The sequence below is a fragment of the Cervus elaphus genome, chromosome 11, assembly GCF_910594005.1.
Source record: "Cervus elaphus chromosome 11, mCerEla1.1, whole genome shotgun sequence".
NCBI lineage: Eukaryota > Metazoa > Chordata > Mammalia > Artiodactyla > Cervidae > Cervus > Cervus elaphus.
The window spans coordinates 95988110-96014890 of NC_057825.1; the positions used below are offsets into that span (position 1 = coordinate 95988110).

A 26781-nucleotide genomic window follows, 5' to 3' on the forward strand; every position below is an offset into this window, starting at 1 on the left:
GCAAGCTACCAGCAACATCTATACTTCACGAGCTCCTCGGGTTTGTAATAAACAATCATAATGAAAACTCCTAAAGGAAGCTTGAAATGTCTTGATCTCAATTCATCAGTTTTTCAGTTTGTTCTCCTACCCCCCAAAAGTCCAATGAATGTATGTTGGAATACCGGCAAATCTTAAGTCTTATATCGCTTATTTTAAAGTGAGCCTCTTGCCAGAAACTACAGAAGCTTCGGCCACCATCGTTTTAGGTGTATCATCAACTCCGTATCAAATAGCGGGGCACATTAGTGAAAGGTGCAAAGGCATATTCTTTTGCTCTTTTAGGAATAGGAGTGTTTTGGTTAATAATGTAGCTTAAGACAGAAAAAAAAAAAAAAAGAAAAACACAAAGAAAGTGAAACAAATTGTTAAGTGGAAATGTAATGACAATTAAAAACAAACAGAAATATAAACTTGCCAGTTTAGTGAGTTAAGGGTTATTGTACATACTGTATGTACATTAGAGCAAAATGGAGCCAAGTTTAAACATAAGAAGGAATGTAATTGTAGGTGGGATATATAAGTGGAGGGAAAGACATGTCTGACCACTGCTTTTGTCCTGTAACCGTTTCACTCCCCTGGGCAGCTAAAATGACAAGTCTTGCAGCCAACCCCCTCAAGCCCCTCCTCAGCTCCCTGCTTCCCACCTGGCACCTGTCTCCTGGCGGGCTTTGCCCCGAGCACTTCCCCCATCCCCGGGTCTACAGCTGGGGCCCATCCACCCAGTGGCAATCAGTCTGATGCTGAGCCTGCCTTAGAAGCCACTGATTTCCCCTGGCTCCTCAAAGGGAGAGGATTATTCTAATAAGAGAACGAAAATAGGAGCAGGTGGGCAGGCCGGCAGCTCAATGCTTACATTGACAAGATCGGCTGAAGCCACATGCTACTGCGATATTCAACAAAGGCATTTAAGCCAAACCTCCCACGAAGACGGTCAGTTGTGTGACTAAGGATGGGGGCCCATGGTGAGCTGTCACTGCACTTGGGGCCATGACTGTCTCCCCAAGAGAGAGGATCACCCAACCAGCACCCAGACTGACACCACAGCCATGCCTTCCAACAAGCACACAGGATGTCCCATTCAAAAAGCTGAAATTAAAAGCACGCTCAGTTCTCTGCCCTTCATGTTTAACATCTTAAGTTTCTAGGTTTCCCCCCAAAAGTATCTGGCTTCTTAAACTATGAGGGATTATAAATTTCAAGGAGAGAAATCCTTTCAACAAGGTTGGCAAAAATAAATAAGAGTAACCAACCAATAATGCCTCTCCAAAGAAAAAAAAATCCAGCCCTTTCCTGTACAAAGCTACACATTTGTCCTGATAAGGCCAAATCTGCTCAACCAAGTGTTTCTGTGTTTTATTTACTGGATAAAAAGAATGAAAAGGGCAGATTCCACAAAAGACTACCAGAATTTCATGCCAAATACATAAAGGATCTGAAAACACAACAATTGTTTTATTTAGACTTTTTTTGAAAAATGAACTGAATCAGAAAAGCCATGCAACTACTTATCTAGGGAAAAGGAAACAGTGAACTGGCAAGTCTGGAGGGCAATCGCTCTAGGGTTAAGGGGTCTGTATACAGACCTGAAACATGTTACTGGGGGTGGGGGTGGGGGGTGGGAGAGAAGGGGAGGTGGCAGAAGAAGGTGGGCGGGGAGGGCAGGTGAGGGCAGGGCGTGGGAAGGTCTCTGCAGACTAGCTCCTAAGCGGTGCTGGTCTAACCCTGGGAGAGCAGCCAGCTGCGGTGTGAGACATACCTCATTAGTAGTGAGCTTGTCCTGGGGTGTCTGTGGGGACATGGTGGGTGTCGGCTGGCTGGAGGATGGGGAAGAGGAGGTGGAGGAAGTGGAGGAGGAATGGCTTTGCTGTAAGAGATCTGGCAAGAGGTGAATGCGACCCGCAAAGCCATTGCTCTCATGATGGCTGGCGCGCTTTTGGTCAACTGCACTCTGCAGAGAAAAAGGCACACTGGTCTCGCCCAGCACCGCTGACATTGCCGAAGACCCTACTGACCCTGCCTGCCGCGGTGCTGCGCGGCTCCGCAAGCTCTGCCGGGTCATCCGGGCAAGACTGGAGGGCACCAGCTGGGCCTGCTCACCCCTCCTCACCAGGTGCCTCGGCTGAGCCAGCGGAAGCCACGGCAGGACCCAAGTCACGCTGGTTTATCTGCCAAGGGAGCCGCTATCACCAAAACTACTGGCTTTGTCTCCTCTCTTTTTAAATCTCTCTAAAGCCCTAGAAAGCACACTGTCACTTCTCTGAACCCTCATCTTTCCTGGGCCACTTCCCGCCTTCCATCCAAATGTAGTGGCAGAGCATGGAACACACTCAGGGAGAGGCCTGCAGTTCTAGACAGGGGCCCTGCTCTGCTGAAACGAGAAGAGCATCACTTTCCTTCCCTCTAAGCTACGCAATGAACAGGCGGTTGTAAAACTCGGCAGCCCAAAAGGAGCACACACATCTTGGGGGGCACACGTTAAATATTCCATGAAGGAGGAGACTAACACCCGAGCACAGAGCAGAGGCCGCCCCCCTAACCCCTTTGGCTCCAGGAGCCTCTTGGCTCCCGGCGGCTCCTGCCTGCCTCGGCCGCTCCCGCCTCAGCCCCACGGCCTCTTGGAGCCGAGAGCTCCATGCACACCTCCCGGCTGCCCTGCTTCAGACACAGGCCGCGGGGCTCGCGTGGGGCTGGGAGGGGGGCTGCCACACAGCATGCAAGGAGGGCAGGACGGGGCGGGGGGACGGGGACGGGGACGCTGCCGGCTGCCCCAGGGGCGTGCGGCACACGCCTGCCTCCCACGGCCCGGCCCCGCTGCCCTCCGGGCCTGGTGAGCGTGAGAACAGATGACAATGGAGAAACAGCATGAGTGAGTGGATGAGCACGTGGGTTAATGACCACAGGAGCAGCGCGGCCTCTAACCGCGCGGAGCATGGGTACCTGGCGGACGATCAGCGTGCCCTCTTTGGACGGGGTCAGGGCTGGTTCACTCTCCACGTCGTCATGGACAACCATGGTTTTCACGGACTCTGTTTCACCGTTGCTCAAGTTCAAAGATGATCTGTTGAGACACAATCCAGACGTGAAGGGCCGTGACCCACAAGCCGAAAATACACTATTTACATTTTTACCTTCTCAGGGACCTAAGGCTACAAGTATAAAGTTTCCCCAAGGAAAATGAACTGAAATTTCCCGAGTGTCACAGACTCAAACTAAAGAGAGAAAGTGAGAGACACGGAGTCCTGGAGAGAGGCCCTGACACACACACACACACCAGCCCAAAGAAGGGGCAGCCAGGCTCATGCCACCAGCAAAACGCTCCATTTCACAGGACCAGAGGACAGGTTTACAAACCGTGTCCCAGCTGGAAAGAAGGCCCAGCGCGGCACACTCGTGACTGCACGCTCATCGGTGTCTGACTCTCTGCAACCCGCCAGGCTCCTCTGTCCATGGGATCCTCCGGGCAAGAACACTGGAGTGGGTTGCCATTTCCTTCTCCAGGGATCTTTCCGACCCAGGGATCGAAGCCACATTTCCTGCACTGGCAGGCGGGCCGTTTACCACTGAGCCACCTGGGAAGCCCGCGGGGACACTCATCCTCCCTAACGCTCAGCGGGACTGACGCGGCTCTGGTGTCCTCCGGGCCAGACGTGGGCTCCTCGGCCCCTTCCTGCTCCACGTCGTCGTCCTCCTCATCTGTCGTCCCCGACTCCTCGCTGGAGGAGGAGTAGTCCGTCACCTTGTGTGGCGGCCGCACGTCCTCCACGGCTCGGAGCTCTTTGGCCAGCAACGTCAGGTCCTGCGCGGGGCAGAGAGAGAGTCAGGGCGGCGGGAGAGGCCCGCCGCGACCAGCGCCTCGCCCTGACCACCCGCCCCACGGAGTCCACTGGTACCACGAGGTGGAGCTCTTAACGCTTTTGATAGGAAAGACCAAGAAAAGTCAAAAAGCTGGAGGAAACAGGAAAGAGTTTTTTAGAAGTCAAAGATGCTGTACCCAGTTTAAACCTGACAGCCATAAAAAACAATCATCTGTTTATGATGAGCTGAGAATATTTTTCTAACTATCAAATTCTATTTTTTTGTTTCAAATTCTACATTTTATATATATATATATATATCTTACCAAAATAAAACATTCCAAAAAAAAAAAAAAAAAATGTATGCTGCATTCTGGCATGACTATACCAATTGCTTCTTCCTCTCTGCTAGACAGAAAATTCTAAATCAACAAATGTGTGCAAGATAGATCTGGTTGTTATCAAGATATTTGGCCCTATGGCAAAGTCTTCTTTTAAGGAGATGTTCCAAAAAGCAGCAAGATTCTAGTTAAAGAGGGGTGATTTAAACTATTTATTTAGGGAGGTTTTTTAACTCCAACTTTTATTTTGAAAAATGTCCAACTTGCAGAAAAGTAAAAGATGGTGAAGTGAGTACAGCGTATGCCTCACGTCTGGCTTCACAGACCGTCAACCACTTGCCACATTCGTGGACAAAGTTCCCGACGTGTTAGGTGAGAAAGCGCCCGGCGTGTGTGGCTGGCAGGCTTCCCCATCACCGACAGGACCGTGCGTGCAGGAGGGAAAGCTGCCTGGTTACTCACAAGTGCATCAGCCTCCTTTACTCTTCTGTATGAAGGTTTTTTTAGAGTCAGTCAATTATCAATTATCCTAATACAACTTTCGAGCTTGATTGTTATCTCTATCCTACACCTTCATAATGGAAGCTTGAAATATGTACCTGTCCACTTAAAATTCTTCCAGTTAAGAACCCGCTTCCCTCCTTTGCACCTGAGCCTCTGAGACAAGTAAGCGAGGACTGGCCTGGCCTGCTTGCGACTTTGAGTACAGCTGCAGTTTTTTGTTACAGTGATTTTTTTTTAAAGCTGTATTTAATAATAAATAATAAGCACATAAGGCGAATTTGGGGTGTTAAGAAAGATGAAGCAGAAGGTTAGGGTTTTTTAGTCTGAGAAAAGAGAAAGCAGAAGAAGGAAGAGGCATGCAGGTGGAGCACAGGCTGAGCTATTTAGACGGGGCTTACCACTTCACCCTGCAGCCGGCGGAGGTCCATTGAGCCAGAGAAGCCATCGGGAGAAGGGGTGCACAGCAGGGAGCAGAGAGGAGAGAAGGGGCGGGGGGCACAGAAATCAGTGCGAGCAAAAGACAAAACCCCGGAAGGCTCAGACCCCCAGCGTGCCCAGTGACAGGGCAGCCGCCGCGGAAGGACCAAAGAGCCGGAACAGCCCCAAGGGCCAAGGGCAGGATTTAAACCCCAGGGAAGCTGAAGAAGGTGAGGGAAAAACATCTCTTCTTAAAGCCAGTGTTTTAGATGCCCACTCACCAAGAACATGTAAAGGCTGATGCCAAGCAAAGAGATACGCTTTTCTTTTGTATCGTTTTAAATGACTGGGCGGGCAGAGGGCTGCAGAGCACAAGTGTGTCTGAGGTTTACAGCTTTCCTCATAACCCCTCAAATCTGCAAGGCCCCGCAGGGAGGCCTGCAGGCTTCGCAACGACACTGCTTTAAAAGAAAGCTCTCGCTCAAGCTTGAAATGAGTAAAATGGATTTTGTGTGATTCTTACAGCAGGCTTGAGAGGTCTAAACACTTCCTTTTTATCTTCAGGCTTTTTTGCTGCATTTTCAAGGCGCTGAGATGGCGAGCCTTCAGATTTGGATGATGCTGTGAGGTTCGGAGATGAGAAAGACAGACACGTGAACATCCGAGTGTGGCCCACGAGGCTGCCCAGCCCACCAGGATCACCTCCTGTTGGTCCTGCCTGCTTGTCAGCCATGCTCACAGCAAGGGCTCCCTCCACACACAGGTCTGAACCCCGGGTTTCTGACCCTTCCTGAGAACCCCTGACTGTCACACTGCAATAATATATGTTCACAACTTGTTACATTACATCAGTGATACAGTAGAGGGAATTTCCGCTAACCTATTATCAGCAGTAGGTGAGGATAACCAATATCGATGACAACATTGATGGAATTTATGCTGAGAAGAGTGGGTTCAAAGCTCAGTTTGGACGTTTAGCTAAACACCTTGGATGAGTCAGGGAAACTCACTAAAGTACAGTTATTTGAACGTATACAACAGAGACACAACATATATTCATCTCCTGGGGGTTGCTATAAGGATTAAGTGAGAAGGTGTTCAACAAGTGTAAACTCTCAAAACTTAACTCTTTACTGATAAAATTATGATGACTATTTGTGTCACTAGCAAACCTACACTGAAACACTGTATAGTAATATGCAGCTGTGAAAAACTCCAGGTCTTTTCCATGACTGATAAGGATTTCCAAAACACAGTCAACTCTTAAACAACATGGGGTGGAATTCTGAAGGTCCACTTGTGTGTGGAGTTTTTTCAACAAGTCAATAATTCAGTACTGCGGGCCCCCCAGATGGTTGGATCCGTGGGGTGTAACTACAGATGCACAGGAACCACGGGGATGGAGGGCTGACTATGGAAGAGGATTTTCAGCTGCTGGGTGAGGGGTGGGGAGATGTCCCTAAACCCTGGGTGTTCAAGGGTCACCCCCTGTGGTGAGCGTGGCAAGGGAGAAGAAAGGAAAGGCAGCCTACATCTCACTCTGAAGCGCTCCCCGGAGCCACTCTGAGACCCCGGGTGGGAGCCGGGCTGGGACCCTGAGTTGCTGGACCCCGAGGAGCTGCCACTGCCTGGCCTGGGCGCCAGCTTCTCCACTCTCTCCCAGAGCAGCCTCGGCTCGATGCTACTGTTGGAGAAGAAGACGAGAAAACCACTCAAGCTCTGTCCCAAGACAGAGTCAGACCATAAACACGAGCACCGTGTCATCACAGCAGTAATGAGAACATCAGCCCACAAACGGACGTAACATGAAATTCACAAGTGTTAGTCACTGGTTTTACCTCAGCTGAACACACCGAAAACGTGAAAGCCATTCATTCTACCGTTGTTCAGTTGTTAAGTCACATCTGACTCTTTTTGTGACCCCCTGGATTGCAGCCTGCCAGGCTCCTCTGCCCCAGAGATTTCCCAGGCAAAAATACTGGAGTGGATTACCATTATCTCCTCCAGGGGATCTTTGCGACCCAGGGACCGAACCCCTATCTCCTGCATTGGCAGGCTGATTCTTTATCACTTAGCCACCAGGAAAGCCCATCCAACCATTAGTGGACCCCGAATCCTCTTTGGGTGTGAAGAGGAAATGCTATTGTTCCGTCTAGAAGTGTCACTATTTTTGTCTCAGCTACAAACTCAGTTTCTTATTACGAAAAATTCCACCCATGTGATTACCCACAAAATCATGCTGTTTCTAGTACCCGCTGCTGTCAAGAACTGACGGTCCTTTTCCCGTGATCTGGGCTGGAGATGTGACAGCAAGTGGGCTGGGGCACATCCCTGCCGCAGACACACCACGGCACCGGTTCTCTAGGTGAAGAACTAACACGTGGACTCGGGCACAGGAGGACCCTGCAGCCCACCCTGACCGCTGACAGCTGAGAAAGTTCTCCATGAAGCTCCTGGGCTTCATGTCACCCATTCCACTGCCTCGGGTTATCCCATGACACCAAGTCTGGAGGCTGAGTGATGATCAGGGTACCAAACCCTTCACACGACCTCTTGTGAGTTGCTGAGCTGGAGAACACGGTCGCCACCAACTACATGAGGTTATGCAGCCCTTCAAAGGTGACCAGTGCAGCTCAGGAAATTAAATTTTAATTTTATGTAATCTTAATAAACTTCAAATTTAAGTAGCCTCATGTGGCAAAGGCAATCCTCTCCAGTGTTCTTGCCTGGGAAAATCCCATGGACAGAGGAGCCTGGCGGGCTACAGGCCATGGAGTTTTAAAAAGAGTCGGACACGACTGAGCGACTAAACTACTGCCAACACCCACGTGGCTAACAGCTACTCTACAGAACAGCTCTAGAACCTGAAAACATTTTGTGGTTAATCCACAAGTTTACCACCAACTCAAAGTCGACCACTGTCTTTCTCTCGTGGCCTGTGTGTAATTTCTATGCCACTCCCAGGGCCCCCCAACATCCTTTGAATCACAAACCCTCTTGGGTCACAGTGCCCTTGGAAACCCCCTTCCCTGGGGTTTTCCCACTTAAAACTCCCAGAGGCAGGGATTCTTCATCTTAAAACTGCCACAATACATGGTCAGATTTCATCTCTTTCCCCCATGGATCAATTTGACATTATTCACATGAATGGATTTTTTGGCATTTTCTTTATAAAAGGATCACCTCTTTGCCCCAGAACTTCCATGTTTGAGAGCACAAAAAACGTTATGCAAGGCTCAAGAGGGAGGGGATGTCTGTATACTTAAAGCTGATTCACATTTTTGTATGGCAGAAACCAACACAACATTGTAAAACAATCATCCTCCAATTAAAAATAAATTAAAAAAAAAAAAAGACTGCAGGACACCGTGCGGCAGACCTGTCCTAAGCTTCGCTCGTCACCTACCTGGTGGAGTTTCTCTGACCAGCTTGGTTATTCTGCTGCCCACTGCCCTGCAGGGGGGAATCCCGGCGGGACAGGACGGGGGACCGTGACGTTGTTCTCACAGGGACCTTTGGGTACCAAATACAGCGATTAAACTACTGAAAACATGAGAAGAACAAAGCCTTTCCTACCAACCACCTCTAAGGTCATTCTAGTTCGCCACCCTTCTATCACACACCTACCCCCGCCCGCTGATGCTCCCTGCCTTCCCGTGACACAACAGAAAGGGATAACGTGGTCAGAGGCACCAGGCCCCCCTTCCTATGCTCCCGTCACACGTGAATGATGCTGGCGCTGAAGCGTGGTGGCAGGGGACATACAAAAGCATTTTGCTGAGATAATGTGAGAATCAGGGAAATAAGCTCAAAGAAACCAAACAATGGCTTACAAATGGATGGGCAAGAAACAAAGGATGTTGGAAGCAAGAAAATACTCAGAGGAAGCAAGTTCCGAGTGGAGGGAAAAAAAAATTAAAATGTGACTTTTTGTTGAATTTCAACATTAATGACCAAACCCAAAATTTCAGAAACGTTAAAATTGAAAGGAAGGGAAAAAAAAAAACCAAAAACCAAAATCCCTCAATTAAAAAAAAAAAAAAGTCTGTTTTGGGAAACATTTATGTTCGTTTTTTCCCTTATGAGATCTTTTCTGAAAATTTTGATATTACTTAGCAGTGCAGAGTCATTTATAGCTTCTGTATGAACTTGACAAGACAGCTGGTAAAATCTATTTTGATCCTGTCTGTTCTAGATGCATACTCTTTGTAGATGTACTCTTATTAAATTATTTTGGTATCGTATGTTTCAGCACAGAGTTAGAGACACAAGTGAAGAGCTAACTGGCTGAGGGCTGAATGTGACGGCCTCACTACGGAATTTTCTCCCCACTGCGAGAAGTTCTGCCATTTCATCACCCATTAATTCTGGTGACGTCACCACACCCTTCACTGAAATCAGTAATTAAAAAATAAATAGATAAATAAGGAAAAGGAAAAAGCAGCACACGTCTGTCTTTCTGCTCCTTACCCTTGGAGGCACCTCGTCACTGTCTGATCTAGACCAAGCCTTCTGGGCTGGGTCGGGCACCTCCGCCTTAGAGTCAGAACTCTGACTGAGCACCTCACTGCGGGAAGGTGGGCAGGGGTCCTGAGAGCGAAGATGGTGGTGTGCAAATTTGGGAGGAGAAGGGTCACTGAAGGAATGGGATCTCGAGACAGGGGAAACATTGTTCTTGAGAGATGCCAGGTGGGACCACTGTACCTTCCGAGAAAACAAAACACAACACATTCAATGCGTTCTGCAGAAAACGCTTTTCTGGTAAATATCAAATCCAGAGAGAGCGCCGGGGCAGTGGGGGACCCACACGGGGCGGCTTGGGACTAGGTCAGCCAAGCGGACGACAGCTATGCTTTGCGGGGGGAGGGTCGCACGCAGGGTGGTCTGGGCAGCACAGAATGCAGAAAAGCACAAATGTACATTTATACGGAAAACTCTTAGTACCCAGACAAACGTTACAGAGAGCGGTAAATGTGAAGATCAAAAAATTTAAAGAGCGTTCTTGTCTGATGGACGACGTGCGGCATGCATTTCTGCGTCAAAGCAGCTGGACAGGCAGAGTGGGGAGACCACAGGATGGACATCGCCACACGTGCACACCTGGCTGCCCATCCTCCCATGGACTGCCCATCTTCCCAAGTCACAACAGTCACACATTTACTGTGCAAAGACCAGCCCCACGTGTTCCGATAGGTTGTAGAGTTTAGCTTAAAAACAGCCAGCTTGTCAAATACACCAACCATGTTCCTTCTTTTGCGTCCCACAACTTAAAACACTCCAATCCCCTGAGAACTTTACATGTCTTTGTACTAGTCAGAAAAAAAAAAAAAAAGAGGACTTCAATTTCTTTAGAAATGATCAGCAGTGGAATTCCCTAAGTGGACTACTGAGGGGGTATTCCGTCTACTTGACACTGGAAGATATAAGACAGTGCCTTGGCAACTGAAACCATCTGGTCACTTTTAAACTGGAAAAGCCATTTCTGAAACAATCTGTATTTTCTTAAGACTACACTTTTTGTTTTAAAATAATGGTCCAGTATTAAAATTTGCATAATTCTAGCTATTACATCATCATATTTGATGAGAACTGGAAATACTCAATCAGGATTGATTCAACGCTGCTAGGTTTAAGATCCAGAAATAGTTCCAAGTTCGTAATTTCTAGATGAGAGTCACGCAAGTTCCGTTATTAGTATAATCCCAGACTTCCAAAATATTTGATTTTCAGGGGGAAAGCATGTAACTAAAAGCATCATCTGCAAGTGTAGTAAAAAATAGGTTTTAAAATGAAGTCCTACATGAAAAAAGGTTTTTTCCAAATCATGTTTTCATAAGTGCAGGTTTTTGGCTAAAAGCCACTTCAGACAGAAAAGGGAAAATAGAGCCTATTTCCAGGCACTATGTTAATTAGTCATCAGTATAAAAAGTAGTCTACATAATGCAGGAATTCCTTTTCTCTACACTGGTAGTGGCCACATAAGGAGTTTCCATTTAGGGGACGTCTAACCTTCAGCAAACCTATTCTCCCCATCCTCCTTTCCCCCGTCATCCATCCTCCTTTCCTCTACATCCTTTCTGTTTCCACTCCTCACTTTCTGGAGCTGCCCGCTGGCTTCTGGGTCAGTGTTCCTGTGAATCAGGACACCGCTCGTCTCATCAACACCACCCTCCCAACAGTGACCCCACTGAGCTTCACCCCAGGTCTTCTTTTCACTGTAAAACCGCTCCAAATCAAGGATATTTACTGTAAAGTATGCTCCAGTCCTCATCTGGGTTGGTCTGAACACCACCACGACCGCTACTGTCCCCAACCCAGGCAAACAGCAGTGGACAGGTAAACGCGGCCTCACGGACTCTGCGCCCAGTACCCTGGACTGCACGCTGCAGGGAGCGAGTCGCCTGAAGGTCAGCTACCTTCAGCGAGAGTGGGGACCCGCGTCCTAAGGATCTCTGAGAGCTCCGACCCGGGTCGTCTCTGCTGTCTGCTTTATCCTCCAGACAGCGTGGAGGTCCCCTCCACCCAAAGCTGGGCGGGGCCGAATGCCAGGGCCCACCCAGTGACCTCTACCCTGACCTACCTCAGGGAAACCCATACCCAACCCACTTGGGTCGTAAACTTTTTTGGATGTTGAACCTTTTGAGAATCTGATAAAAGTCTCCTTCCCCTTTCCAGTTCCAAAAATATGTGTGTTTGTATAAACATTTTAAAAAATAAAAGAATTTCAGGGCCTCCCACTCACAGAACTCCCCAGGTTGAGATAAGGTCTCCCTTTGCATACTTACAACAGTAACTTTCTATATCCTGAACGGAAAAGTCTTTGTATTCAGTAAGGAGGCACTGCTTTACAAACATCTGAGTCAGTGAAGACGAAAAGTTAGAAAGAAGAAATCACCGAATCTAGATGTTCTTAGCAGGCACAACAACAATCATGTGGAAGAGAACCCTGGTTTTCCCTACCCGCTGAGGCCAGGTCCTCTTTAGTCTAAACTCACTCTGCTAACAGCTTCCCTTTCTGAACACACCAAACTGAGCCGTGCGAGCAGGCTGGTGGCTCGCCGAGCCGCTGTGAGCGTCTCCGTGACCCACACAGCCCACGGGCCACTCTACCTGTGGCTCGGCGGGTCTCTGCAGGGCAGGGTGCACAGACTCGGAGTCGCCACTGGAAAAAGACTCTGATCTGGAAGGCACTGGAGGTTCCAATACTCGGCCCGTCTGCTTAGACTGGGCTTCGGGGGAGCTGTGGTTAGTTTTCCTAAATCTATCTTCCACCTGCGTCAGAGAATCAGGAGACAGAACTCAGGGTTAGTAGGAGAGAAAAAAAAAAAAGGCAGAGACACTGGAGACGGCCTGCAAGTGGAAGGACCCTAAGGAGAAGCCTTCTGTTTTCTTCAACCACGAGAAAAGAGACGGAGGCAGATAGCACAAGACAGCAATCTTAGGCAGGATCAAGACATCGTCACAAAGATCAAAATTGAGAGAGGCAGCCTTTAAGACCTCCCCCCACCAGCTGGATGCTAGGAGTGCATGTGAAGATAAGCCAAGAAAAGAAATTAATCTCTTGCAACCAACTAAACCCACTGAATATCACCAGGAATCTAGCAAGTTTCATTCCACCAAAAATCAAGGCACTGCCAAGCAAGCAGGACATTTGCTTCTAGAAGGTACCAAGTGAGGGCCTGGTTGGAAGCCCCCGACGGGCCAGCATCCATACCCTACGGGCCGCCCAGTCCATCCTGCTCATATCCTAGCAACCATCTTGCTCTGCCAACATCCCTGCCAGAGACCCTGGGAGCCCACAAGCCCCAATTCAGAAAATAAACCCTCATCACCAAAAATCCAGTGAGTCGGGCCCAGGGACACTTCATCCAAACGGCAGCTCTGGGAAAACAGCTGAGCAGGCCACCCTCCCCCCGTGACAGGGACGGAAGGATGCTGCCACACGACCTCCCATCTTCCGTCTAGGTCAGTGTTCAGATGACTGGGAACCATCAAAGAGGCTCTTGGGTCCTCTCGAGACAACACCAAGCAGAGAAGGGGCCCCTCCCAGCCCCTGGCCACCCACCACTCCCTGGAGAGGGCAGAGGATGAGGGACGCCGTACCTCGCGGGCCCGGTCAGCGGGCTCGTGCTGGGCCTTGGGCTCGTGCAGGCCGGCCTTGCTCCTGTCTGGCGGCGGGGGCGGCCTCCGGGGGTCGTGCTGTAGAGACAGGAGATAGGCTTGTTCTTGCTGCAGCTGCCTCTGGAGCCGCTCCGCCTGCCGGTGCTCCTCCAGCTCCCGCCAGCGGCACTCCTTGGGGGGAGAGGGGACACTCAGTCCAGGGCCCCGGGGGGCCTGCCTCGCCCCGGCTCTTCTCCCCAGGACAGCGTGCGCTGACGCTGGCTTCGTGACAAAGCCAGGATGCAGAATGGCGGGAAACCTGCGGGAAAATCTGACCGCGGGCCACTAACCACAAGGTCACCGGACAGGTAGAGAGAAACCCCTCCCCCGGAAATGCAGGTTTCAAAAGACACTTGGAAGAGTCTAGGTAAAAGTCCCTAAGGCATGTGCCTTGAACCTTCCGCTCTCAGCATCCTAGCTTGTTCACCAAATGCCACGTGTGCTGCGCAAAACCTTGTCTATCTACTGAATGAGAACAGGGAGCTCAGCAACAGGAGAGAGGGGACGAAACGCCGCCTCTGGTGCGCCCAACAGCAGTGGAGCCCAGAGGACGTGTCCATGAGAGGCAGCCAGCCCTGTGGCTCTGGCCACAGGGGCCCCGGGGGTCGGCAGGGCCCTGCCCAGCTCGGGGTGCCCTAGCCACGGGGCGGGGCCGCGCGGGGCGTTACCAGTAGCATGGCCTGCTCCTGGAGCAGCTGCTGCTGAAGCAGTTCCAGGTGACGCTGCTCCTCTTCCAGCTGCCGTCGGATGTACTCCTGTCGCACAGAGAGCATGCGCAATCAGCAGATCCCCGAGGGACGCGTCAAGACTCCCTGCATGCTGTGCCCCCAGCTGTCTGCCCCCACCATCTGGGGGTGACTCACTTCGCCACAAATGGCTGAAAAAGCCCACTGCCAAGGATATCCCCCCTCCCAGGAACTTCGGATTGGCCTCTGAGCCCTGGAGAGTCTAATAAATAATGACATGCAGGCCAATGACAACCACAAACGCATGGGTGAGTTATTCTGTTTGCACGCGGCTGCTGCACACAAACGGAAGCTCTGCGAGGACCAGGCTGCTCCTCTTCAGAGGGCAAGCCCAGAGCAACCGAGGGTCTAACAAGGAGGCCAGAGTTCACGTTAGTGTCTGTCTGATAATTAACTACTGTTTATAACAAGCATGCACTGCCAACTTTTAAAACCCCAAACCAAAAACTGTCTAATATTAAATAACCAAGCTTTGTTTTTTTCTTTAACACACACAGACAACGAGTACATTCTCAAAGTCCTGGCGTGGGACAGCAGACACAGGAGGCTTCTCCCAGACGAACAGCGATGGGGGTGTGTGTGTGGGTGTGGGTGTGTGTCTGTGTCTCTGTGTGTGTCTGGGTCTGTGTGTGTGTGTGTGTGTGTCTGTGTCTCTGTGTGTCTGTGTGGTCTGTGTGTGTCTGTCTGTGTGTGTGTCTGTGTGTCTGTATGTGTCTGTGTGTGTCTCTGTGTGTGTGTGTGTCTCTGTGTGTGTGTGTGTCTGTCTGTGTGTGGTCTGTGTGTGTCTGTGTGTATGTCTGTCTGTGTGTGTGTCTGAGGGGTAAGCGGACGTGAGTGTGCGTCTGTGGGGTAAGCGGACGTGAGTGTGTGTCTGTGTCTGTGGGGTAAGCGGACGTGTGTGTATGTGTGTGTGTGTCTGTGGGGTAAGCAGACGCGTGTGTGTGTCTGTTGGGTAAGCAGACGCGTGTGTGTGTCTGTGGCGTAAGTGGACGTGTGTGTGTGTGTGTGTCTGTGGGGTAAGCGGATGTGTGTGTGTGTCTGTGGGGTAAGCGGATGCATGTGTGTGTGTGTGTCTGTGGGGTAAGCAGACGCGTGTATGTGTCTGTGAGGTAAGCAGATGTGTGTGTGTGTGTCTGTGTGTGTCTATGGGGGCGGTGTGACTTCTTTTCAATGGGAAGAGAATGATAAACCTCTATAGCAAAACGAACAAAAATAACCAGGTAAACACATCCAAAATACATGATGTAAAAGGGAAAACCCCAGCTGTGGAGCTGGCTGCGTACTTGATGGGAGGGAAACCAGGAGACCTTGATCCGCCAACAATCAGACGAGTTTCCCACAAGGCCTCGGCCACCCACTTTCTCAGTCTTCTCTTTGGGGAAATGAGCATCAAGAATATTCTCTCCCAACTCTCAGGACTTTTTATGAGGCTCATATATGAAACAGACATGAAATTACTTCGAAGAGCACCAAGATTTTACAAATAAAAGGCTCCCTTTCAACAGGGGAAAAGCTCACTTCTCTAGTAAAGGAGCAGACTAAGGGGTCGGGGAGGAGATTTTATTTTGAAATTCAGATTATTCAGATTATTTCTTTGCAGGGTCTACCGCTGAGTATACGCCCTAAAAGCAGCCATCCAGCTGGGCTGAACAGGTGGAGAGAACGCTAGAGAGCAGAAACCATGGCATAAATTTCCCTCAGAAAGTTTTTCTTTACAAAGCAAATTTAGTCCCCCAAAATTCAATCTGGGTAAAGTGTATCCACAGGCCACTGGCAAAGGCCCCTGGATTCTAATCCAGGCTCCAGTCCGGGACACAGACGCTCCCCTGCACCACACCCCCAGGGTGGCCAAGACCTGCCCTGGGGAATGTGCCCAACTGCACCCCCCGCCCCCTAATGGCTGACAGGACCCTGACTCCCGGCTCCCCACTTCTCCAGACCAAACAACTGAATCACAGCTGCAGGTTCAGCTCAGGACATCGCTGGTTTTCTGCCTCCATATCACAGGGACAGTTGGACAAGGACACATGTATACAGACACCCACGTTCACACAGAAATGATGTGTTCCTACAGCACGGCTGACACGGGGAATATTCTGGAATAAAACTGACCTTTGATGCTATTGTTATAAAAGAGGAGATGAGGGACACCTGCTACACAGGAAAGTCAATGACCCTACTAGAGTCACACCTCTCCTCCCAATCAAGCTTCAACAATTATTCCTCGATGGCTTAATTTGTTCAAGCGCACATTTACTCCTCTTTGTAGTCCCCAAGTATAATCAGCAAATGAAACCTAAACACACCACAGTTAACTTGGCCAACAAAGTCAGTAAAGAAAGAGAGAGAATAACTTAAACGCCAACAACAACAAAAAAATGTTATGTAGATCCAACACTAGGAAAACCCAAGACAAAGGATGAGTCTCAGGGATAGTAGCGGAATAATCAAATTTGGATGCTAATACCATTGTTTATAAGCATTTTAAGCGTGAATTTCAGGTATCATTTAAATTGGTCCCCATTCATATCTGTTTTCCTTTATTCAAAGCTCGTAACAAAGACTGATCAACTCAAAGGCACGCAAGCCAGGGAGGCATGATGGGATTCACAGATGACATAGATGACAAAACGCACAATTTCTGTTTGCAGAGGTGGTTCAGGATTCCTGAAGACAACATAACCTGACATTAACATGCTATAAATATCACTAAAATATGATGGCATTTGTTTGGCTAATGTTATCAGTTATTCTAACGTTACGTTATGTACACACTGAATTATTAATATCTGCAAATATATCTTAAAATAATCAGTCATTGGATGCTTCAAACATTTCTCATAGGAAATGTCTCAAGGTTGGTTTTAAATTTCCCTTTTCATTATCCAGATATTTGAGGTTCAAAGCATTTAAGCCAAACCGAGAGGACACATTTAGAAATCTTTCAGGCATCATAATAGTGGAGACCACCCTTCTGGTTTTGAGAGATGTGTCCGAAGTGTAATGACTTATGTATCTCTTGGCAAAGACAAGAGATTCAATTTACTAGAGTGAATGCTTCCAACTGTTTCTGCATTCTCCAACCTCTGAAGTCCTAAACTTCTGTGTGTGCGCGTGTGCACATGCGTATGTTATGTGTGCTTTCTGCCTGCAACCCCCCAACTCCGCCAAGTGACAGAGTCCCAAGGTCCCGGCCAGAACGCCCCCGAGGACTGACCTGCTCCCTCTCCACTCTCCTCTTCTCCTCCTCCGCCCGCCTCCGCTCCTCCTCTTCCTTCCGCCGTCTCTCCAGCTCCTCCAGCCGCCTCTTCTCCTCCTGTTCCCGCCTCCGCTGCTCACGTTCCTGCTGCCTTCTGGCTTCCCGCTCTCGCCTTTGTTGCTGCGAAAGTCAAGATGGTGCATTGTCAGCAGACTGCCCGGCCACAGTGCCCAGGACGGCGTGCTGTCCGCTTACAGGGAGATGCGAGAGCGGGGCTGGGGGACCCCACCTCCGCCAGCCGACTATTTCCATGCTGTCCTCTGCCCACGCACCAGCATCCTCATAAGTACAGGTCAGAGCTGGGTTTCATTTTGCTATCAGTTATTCCTTGTTCTTCACTGAACCACAGCAACGAGGGGATGACGAATTCAGTACCTCTGAGTATCACTGACAGGGTTACTCAAGGCTCTCAAGTCAGAAGGAAAAGTAGAGAAATGAATACAGGAGAACAGAAATGGGGGGGATGGGGAGGAGAGAAATACTTAAAAGAGGGAAAAAAAGAAGCATACCTCAGGGAAAGAGGAAGCGACACCAAGAAAATGAAGAGATGTCATGATTATTATTCGTGAAGATAAACGCCACCGAAGCTCAAGCTCACTCTGTGTCTGCACGGTGCTAAGTATCTGACAATCTTCCTTCCGCGTCCCCTTACCTACTGCAAGTCTCATGACAAACCTAGGAAGCCCCTCACTCCTACTGCACTGAGGAGGAAACATAAGTCACTTGTCCAGTGCTGACAGGGTGGTGGGCTCCCGGTCAAGGACCACCCTTGACTCCCACCGTTAACTAGACAGCACCCTGCATCCTATTAACAGGAGCTACTGAGGCGGCAGACTTGCTCTCACAGCGTTTCCTCTGAGCTCCAGTGTGACCTGGGCACACGTCTGGCCACTTCTCATCCGGCCCAGACGCGCCTCTGTCAGTGAAGCAGGGCCACCGCGTGGATACAAATCAAGTCCTCCCACAAACGTGCAGAATGCTGGCCGGCAGCACCCCTGGGATGGGGAGGTACCCTATCTCAGCACAGCGGCCACCGGCCCCAGGCTGCTACCCAGCACCTAAACTGGGGGGAACTGAGCTTTTCATTTTATTTCACTGAAGTGAATTTACATTGAAACAGTCTCCAGCACTGGCAGTGCTGCAGTCTATGGGGTCCCCAAGAGTCAGATACAACTTAGTGACTCAACAGCAACGAAGTCTCTAGCGTAGCTCAAGAACCACAACAGAGGAAGGCATGAGGATAAGTAACAATTCCCCTCCAGGTCAGTCAGACAGGCTGCAGCAGAAGCAGCGCTGGGTGCTTGCACACCCTTGCCCACCGCACGGCCACTGAGTCAAGGGTCCACCTCACACCAGCCTCAGGGTACAAATTTCTGTCTCCAGAGAAGACAAGGGCAAGTTTCAGAGAGAAAGTAACACATCCTTTGTGGCTAAGGATGTTCTGCCAGGTCCTTTGAGGTGGCTGGAGGGCTTCCCTGGTGGCTCAACAATGAAGAATCCGCCTACCAATGCAGGAGACGCAGGTTGGATCCCTGGGTCGGGAAGATCCCCTGCAGAAGGAAAGGGCAAGCTGCTCCAGTCTTCCTGTCTGGAGAATTCCACAGACAGAGGAGCCTGGTGGGCTACAGTCCATGGGGTTGCAAAGAGTTGGACACAACTGAGCGTCTAAACAACAACAAAGGTGGCTCTGGAACTCAAGAGATCTCAAGCCCAAAAGTTCATTGAAGAATGGGTGCGAGTTCCCAGGACACTTATACCCAAGCTACAAATGCTGATTCCTCCTTTTGAGAAATACTCATGAAGCATCGTGGGAACACAAAATGAATCAGACACAGCCCCTCTCGTCCAAGTCTTATAGGTAAGATAAGCCACACACTTCTTAAAAATCCACAGGATAATGTGGCACGCGGTACATTTCCCTGACTAACTCACTAAACAAGTCCTGGCTGGGAGGCTGATGGCCGAGGCAAAGAACAATGCAGTTACCAATTCCTCTTCCACATTATGTGCTAGTACTTGAAGCTGCAAACTGGATCAAGAGCCAAAATTTAAACTCCAACTGTACAAACCACTACAGTCAGAACAGGCCCTTAATTGGGGTGTGTGTGTGCTGGGGGGTTAAAGAAGGCCCTTAGTAAATAAATACCTTAAGAGATCACGAAGGTGAAAAGCTGGCCTTTCACAATAGAACGTTAAAAGAAAATGGCCAAAATTAAACATACACACCATCAGCCACCAACTCAGCAACATCAATCCACACTGGATTAACGTTCTGCCTGCAACTTCAAGCAACAAAACCCAAGAGTCTAAGAAACATGCCTGCTCAGGTTACCCCATTAAGAATGATAAACATAATAAAAATCCTTTGAAGTATTTTCAAACTGATGTCATTCTTATTTTCTTAAATCATTCTTTCTTTAAAAACAAAACCTAACAAACTGAAAACCTGCATGCTGCTGTAAAGTCATTTCCAAAGCTCTCAAATTATAAAGAGATTTCCTTCTTACTTAAATTTTTCCAAGCATGCCTGAGTAAATATGTACTTTTCCAACCATGCTTTAATTATCTTGAAGTTCTTTTTCCAGATCGGCATTTAAAAGCAGTGCTTTCATCTCAGACGTCTGACTTTTCTAACTAGGTCGGTGCTGATAACAGTGGGGTTCATTCACAGATACTGCACTGGCTTACTGACTCTAATAGAAGTTGTGTGCATGCAGGCTCAGTCGCTGAGTCATGTCCGACTCGTGTGCGACCCCGTGGACTGTAGACAGCCAGGCTCCTCTGTCCATGGGATTTCTCAGGCAAGAACACTGGAGCGGATTGCCATTTCCCCCTCCAGGGGATCGTCCCGACCCAGGGACCAAACCCACGTCTCTTACGTCTCCTGCCCTAGTAGGTGGATTCACCACTGAGCTACCAGATAACACACAGAACAAAGCAGAGGTTTTCTCCACAACATGTAGCCTTAAGTAGCTTGGGAAAAAGCACGTGTGGTGGGACTTCCATGCCGACCCAGTGGTTAAGACTTCGCCTTCCAATGCAGGGGTGTAAGTCTGATCCCTGGTCGAGGTGCAAAGATCCCAAGTACCTCTTGGCCAAAAAAAACCAAAACATGTAACAGAAGCAATACCATAACAAATTCAATAAAAAGTTTTTTAAAAATGATCCACACACACACAAAAAATCTTTGGGGAAAAAAAAAACACCATGTGCTATTATTTAAATTAAACTCCACTGTATAGTATCAACAGGTTGACTGTTCTTTGGGGTTCTTTCTCCTGGCATCAAGGATAAAGGATAAAGATGAAGTAAATGGAAATAAACTACTGTAAGTGAGAAATCTGAAGCTGTGAAGTATACAGTAAATGGCAGTCAGGGAAAGAAAACAAAAAATTAAAACAAATTAAAATTAGATTAAAAAAGAAAAAGGGTCTTTTGAGCCTCAAGTGAAATATAGGGAACAGTGTCTCTGAGAATTAAAAAGGAAGCAGCCCTAGTAATCACATTACCAGTGTTGAGAGTCTCAGTGAGTTAAAGGAGCTGGTGGTACAAAAAGTGTCCCCTACAAAGAACTAATCCCCCACAACCGCCAGATTACAAAACGGCATTTGTATTATGCCCGATGTAGTTCTTTTCTTTATCCTTCCCTCTTAAATGAACGTGAAGTGAAGGCATTTGTAGAAAAAAAATGTTTTCCCTGTGGAAAGGTCTGAAAGTTCTAGGAAAATATTTATGACACGCCAGCTTGGACCCCGAGGCCAAGAGTGAAAGCGAAACGAGGTCAAAGCTGAGCCAGCCGACTCAGACGGCAGTGGACACGGCCTCCGAAGACCCAGGGTGACGCCACCCACGACCTGCATGAAGTGGATGAGTAACGGGGCGGGGCGGGTCCCTAAAGATCACACAAGGGAAGAACATTCCTGGGGCCTCTGGGCATGTGCCGTCCTGCCGGAGGGAACCGGCGTGGCCAAGCCGGGGAGAGGGCCGCGGAGAACGGCCCTCGGAGCACCAGGATGCCCCTGGGACTAGACAGTGGGGCCCGCCTCGAACACTGCCTCTTCTACCTCTTCCAGCCGCCGCCTCTGCTCCTTCTGCTGCTCGATGCGCTTCTGCCTCTCCGCCAGCAGCTGCCGCTTATACTCCTCCTGCTCCCGGAGCTGCTGCTCCTGCAGGAGCTGCTGCCGCCTCAGGGCCTCGGAGCGCTCCTTGTTCTCCTGCTGGAGCCGCAGGAAGTCCCGGCGCAGCGTCGACTCCCCCGGCACATTGACGATGGAGCTGTGGGGGGAAGCAGGTGAGGGGCTTTCAGGGGCGCGAGCCAGTCCACGTCCACATCTACATCTGCTGGGCTCCTCCCGAGACCCGGCAGACAAACCCACGGGGATAACCAAAACCTACAGTTCAATAGCATCACCTCTTCTTTCATCTGCATCATCAATGCCTTAAGACTCAGTCCTGAGTGTTTAATTTGACAGGACATCTCTAGGCAGGCTCTGGAGAAGGGAATGGCCAGCCACTCCAGTATTCTTGTCTGGAAAGTCGCACGGACAGAGGAGGCTGGCAGGCTACAGTCCGTGGGGTCACAAAGAGTCGGACATGACTGAAGCAACTTAGCACACACAGTTCAACAGCATCACCTTTCACCTCTCCTTCATATGGTCATAAATACCATAAAACTCTGTCCTGGGTGTCTGATTTGACAGGACGTCTCTAGGTAGGATTCTCACGTCCACCCAAACTGTGCAGCGGAGAGCTGAAGCCACCATCTTCCACCTGTTGTTAGACCCTCTGTGACCACCTGACTTCCCATCGGGAACAGCGTCAGCACATTTCAGGCCAGACAGGTAGTCACAGCGGGGTCACCGTCAGCACGTACCGATCCTTGCCCTCCTGTCTGGTCCCGTTCCCTGCCGCGTAACCCTCTCGCTCTCTCTTCTCCCGGCAGCTGAGCCCAGGGGTCCCAAGGATGCGCCACCACACACATAAACTTGAAGCACATCCCTCCCAGCTGGTCTCCCAGGGGAGAGTCACTTCTCCACTCTCAAACCCCCCAGAATCACATGGCAAAGAAACCTTCCTCAATTGCCTCTTCCATTATATCACATCCCTAACCCCAAACAACCATACTGTTCATGCAATCAGTTCACACTGCTCTCAAAATTTGTCTCAAATGGATTCAAATCTTTCATGTAATTACAAAAAGATGGGATGGAGTTTTTTTTCCAATAAATTCTCTTCTGTCTTGATTTGCTCTCTTCAAACATCCATTCTCCGCACACAGAGTCTCTCAACCACACTCCCGGCCCTCCTTGTGTCCAGCTAGTCGGCTACATTGGACACCAGGCAGACAAGACCATTATTAAACCTTTTAAATCCTCTCTTCCTTGATTAACGAGTCACTATGAGGTTCCTGCTACCAAATCTTCAACCTTCTGCTTCCCTGTGTCTTGGGGAGCCAGAGAGGGCCAAAACAGACTACAGAATGGATCAGCCCAGAACGCATCCTCATAAAGGCAGTGAATGCTGGTGACCACACGGGTGGGAAGGGGAAAACCAACCAGCCAACAGGCGTGTTTTGGGGAAGACTATAGCGTTTTTAGTGGAGGCCCTAAGTGGCCCGTGAGTGGGATAATTCAGTTTGTGCAGGACTGGGTCACAAGCTACAAGACGTTTTCCATCCACACCTCCTGGAGCAAGAATTGTCATAGGTAAGCTCCCCTGCCCCAGGCCAAAGACAGCCTGCCCATTTCCAAACCGTGGGGAGAGGAAGCAACACGGTCTCAGTAAAGAATCAGCAGGCAGCTCCAGAGCGGGGAGAGTGCTTTACAAGAGTCTTTGAAAGAAGTGAAGGATGGAAGATAGTAAGGCATTTTCAAAGTAACTGGCGACTCCCTCCCACGACAAGGGCGTCTCCTGCAGCCCCGACCCCAGGGCGCACGCCCCGTCCTTACCTGGGCTCCCCCTCCTGCTCGGGCGCCTCCTCCTCCTCCTCCTCACTCCCGCTGTACTCGTATTCGGTCTCATCTGGAAAGGACAGGGCAGGATGAGTGGGTCAGTTCACAGGTGCTGACGCCGCACGCAAGGGAAGCAGCACCACTGAGCACAAACCACATACTCTTGGAGAAAAACAGTAACACGTGTGGGCACCTTGCGGGGAGGAAGACCTTGACGGGGAGTCCCACTGTGATGGGTGCTCAGGCCCTGGGCCAGCAGAGGAGCTGATTCCCTTATACTCGTGACAATCCCTTGTGGGATGCTCAGCTCAGGGGGCGCAGGGTTGGGAGAGGGGCTACAGAGCCCACGACATGAAAGAAAAATGGGCCATGAGCATCAGCAAATTCACAAAGTCCACTCTGATGTCAAAACAAAGAGAGATTTAACTGCCTCAACTAAAGCAATAAGAGAATATATTCAGTTATTTTTAGCACTTAGGGATCATCTTAGAGAACAGCAGACAAAAGTCTGCGGGATGGAGAAAAAGTAGGTACTCAAGCAGAAAACCAAAATCACATGTTCCCCAAAATTATAAAGGTGAAGTAAATCAGGCAGAGGAAGACAAATACCATATATCACGTATTTGTGAAATCTAAAAAAAATGATACAAATCAACTGATTTACATGCAAAACAGAAATAGAATCACAGACACGGAAAACTGATGGTTACCAAGGGGGAAAGAGAGGGACAGGATGAATTCAGAGTTTGGGATTAGCAGACACCACAACACGCTGTGTGCTAAGTCGCTTCAGTCGCCTCCGACTGTTTGCAACCGTGTAGACGACAGCCCACCAGCCTCCTCTGTCCATGGGACTCTCCAGGCAAGAATACTGGAGTGCGTTGCCATGCCCTCCCCCAGGGGATCTTCCCAACCCAGGGATCGAATCTGAGTCTCTTCCGTCTACCTGCACTGGCTGGCAGGCTCTTTACCACTAGCACCACCTGGGAAGCCGCCAGATACACACTACCATACATAAACAAGGTCCTACCAAACAGCACAGGGCACTATATTCAATGTCCTGCAGCAAACCATAATGGAAACGTACATGAAAAAGAACATATGTACATATGACTGAATCACTTTACATCAGAAAAGAACGCAACATTGTAAATCAACTATACTTCAACTGAAATAAAAAGCTAATAAGTATAAAGGTGGAGCCAGGGAAAAACTGATGAAATAGAACAGCAAAAGGAGACAAGAGCACAGGCCTGCCACAGCCCCACAGCAGCATAAAGCACCGGAAACCCTTGGGCAGGAGAGAAGTCTGTAACAGGCCCATGGTGACGCGTGCAGCCAGCACGCTGAGCTCGGCATGGCCCACACGGAGAATGAGACCCCCAGGGTGGTAAGAAGCGCAGCCAGCAAGCTGTGATCCGAGGTGGAGCAAGACGGCATCACAGACTGACCAGCTGCAGGGCCCCGCTGCCCGGGGTCGCAACTGCCAAAGCCAGGTTGGCCCCCAGACCAAGCTGGTCGAGACACTCAAGCCCCGGCCAGACGAGCCCAAACTTGAGTAGGAAAGGGACAACCTACTTTGGTTGGCAAAAACCTAAAAGAATATTTAAGATGAGAATAAAGCCAGACTTCATACCTTTCTCTCCTCTCTTCTTCCTGGTCCGGTCTATATGATCCTTAAGCTGGATTCTAACCTGCCTTTCGTTCGGCTGATCCCTAATGAAAGGATGCTTCAGAAGCTGCTCGGTGGAGGGCCGCTGCATGTAATTCTTCACCAGGCATCCTTCTATAAAACTAAAAAACTTCTTGGACCTAAAAGAGAAAGTAAAAAAAAGATCATCAGATTTCTACCACGAACAGCAAAGCTCCAAAATACCAGTAACTTACAAGCTGGTACATGAGGCGAGGCTTCAGTATTCACTGTGAGCGACGCTGCAAATGCATGGGGATAAAACAGGAATGAAGCAGGGACCCTGAGGGCCACAGTTCAGGAGTCACTCTGCACATTGGGGGCCGCAGGGGCAGTGGGAGTTAATGCTGCCTGTTGATCGTGGATTCCGGGGGAGGAGGAAAGCGAGGGAAGGAAGGCCTTCGCAAATGTGAAGGTGACAGAGGAGAGATGGTGGATCCTTACAGACAAGGACAGACACGGGACGAGGAAGGACCCGGGTAAGTGGTTTGAGGATCTGGATCTTGTTCGGGTAACATTTCCATCAGTTTTAGGCTGACTTATGTGTCAGCTCTCTACCCTTTATGTCACTGTTTAGCCACTAAGTCATGTCTGGTTCTTGCAACCCCATGGACTGTAGCCCACCAGGCTCCTTTGGCCATGGGGTTTCCCAGGCAAGAACACTGGACTCGGCTGCCATTCCCTCCTCCAGGGGCTTCCCAACCCAGAATAAAACCATGTCTCACGCACTGGCAGGCGGATTCTTTACCACTGAGCCACCAGGGAAGCCCTACACTTAATGGACAAGGGCAGAAATAACAGTGCTGAGGGGGGCACTGACCCTGTTGCCAACACCTACCCCACCAGACACTTTATTTTTGCTCATTTCTCCATTTCTGGCTCATGGTGACCCCTCCGTGGCCTCAGCAGAGACACTCTCAGCCACCCTGTTATTGGAGACTCGGCTCAGACAGCTTCCTGTCCATAAACCTTTCCTGGCAACACTGCACCACACGCCCTAAGCCAGGAGCCCTTTCTTTTGGGCTCTCTGCATGTAACACACTGCACACTTCACGTTTATGTCTGTCGCTCCTCCTGGTTTATAACCGTACAGGTCAGGGCTGGTTCCTGCTTTCCCGTTTGTCAGCAAGGCCCAGCTCGGAGCATGTCAACTGCAATAGGTATGCAGTAAATTTTTGTTGAATGAATGAGTTATTCAGTCTTTAAAAATGTGATTGAGAGAATGAGTTCAGTCCTTTCCAGTTACTTCATGCTTTAAGAGTTCTTTCTGTCCACCTGAAACTATCACATTATTAACTGGCTACACTCCAATATAAAATAAAAAGTTTAAAAAATAAACGAGTAAAACAGATAATGCCAAGGACCTACTGTATAGCACAGGGAAACTTTGCGTAATACTCTGTAATAACCTAAATGGGAAGAGAATTTGCAAAGGAACAGGTACGTGTATATGAGTAACTGAATCGCTTTGCTGCACGCTTGAAACTAACGTGATAATTGTAAATCAACCATACTTCAATATAAAATTAAATATTAAAAAAAAACTGGAGGAGAGAGAATCAGTTCTTCTCTCTTCTGTTTGTACTCAGAACTTACTATTTTTGTTCAAGCCAACAAATATTCATGTGTCAACAATTTACATTTGTTTATGCTGTAAGACATACACATAGGAAACAGTGTATGTATACTCAATAGCGGATGCATAATCAAATTGTGAGGAAGAAAACAGAACTGAGGCAGTGGAATGGGTTCAACATCAAGAAAAAGGAGGCTTTTCTTTTTTCCCAAGAAAAGCCACCGTTCCAGAGTGACGAGGCAGCAGAGTCCAAAGGGGACAGTGAACGGCTTTCTGATGTTGCAATGAAAAGTGGAAAAAG

At 49.2% G+C, this 26781-nt stretch overlaps 1 protein-coding gene across 50 annotated transcripts in view; it reads right to left on the reverse strand.

The window, feature by feature from the left end:
- Positions 1 to 26781, reverse strand: part of MAP4K4 (mitogen-activated protein kinase kinase kinase kinase 4) — a 149624-nt gene that overhangs the window by 17692 nt on the left and 105151 nt on the right. For 4 of the 50 annotated variants that reach the window (XM_043918521.1, XM_043918520.1, XM_043918519.1 and 1 more), the window contains 15 exons: positions 24851 to 25026; positions 23212 to 23284; positions 21328 to 21538; positions 17222 to 17383; positions 13927 to 14013; positions 13202 to 13390; positions 12209 to 12370; positions 9569 to 9802; positions 8505 to 8611; positions 6631 to 6782; positions 5622 to 5719; positions 5080 to 5088; positions 3663 to 3838; positions 2980 to 3100; positions 1799 to 1990 (listed from right to left, as the gene is read on the reverse strand). In XM_043918521.1, the coding sequence (XP_043774456.1) occupies positions 1799 to 1990; positions 2980 to 3100; positions 3663 to 3838; positions 5080 to 5088; positions 5622 to 5719; positions 6631 to 6782; positions 8505 to 8611; positions 9569 to 9802; positions 12209 to 12370; positions 13202 to 13390; positions 13927 to 14013; positions 17222 to 17383; positions 21328 to 21538; positions 23212 to 23284; positions 24851 to 25026 (2149 nt within the window). The remainder of the gene's footprint in view (positions 1 to 1798; positions 1991 to 2979; positions 3101 to 3662; positions 3839 to 5079; positions 5089 to 5621; positions 5720 to 6630; positions 6783 to 8504; positions 8612 to 9568; positions 9803 to 12208; positions 12371 to 13201; positions 13391 to 13926; positions 14014 to 17221; positions 17384 to 21327; positions 21539 to 23211; positions 23285 to 24850; positions 25027 to 26781) is intronic. The other 46 variants (XM_043918530.1, XM_043918528.1, XM_043918527.1 and 43 more) reach the window with 40 other exon arrangements.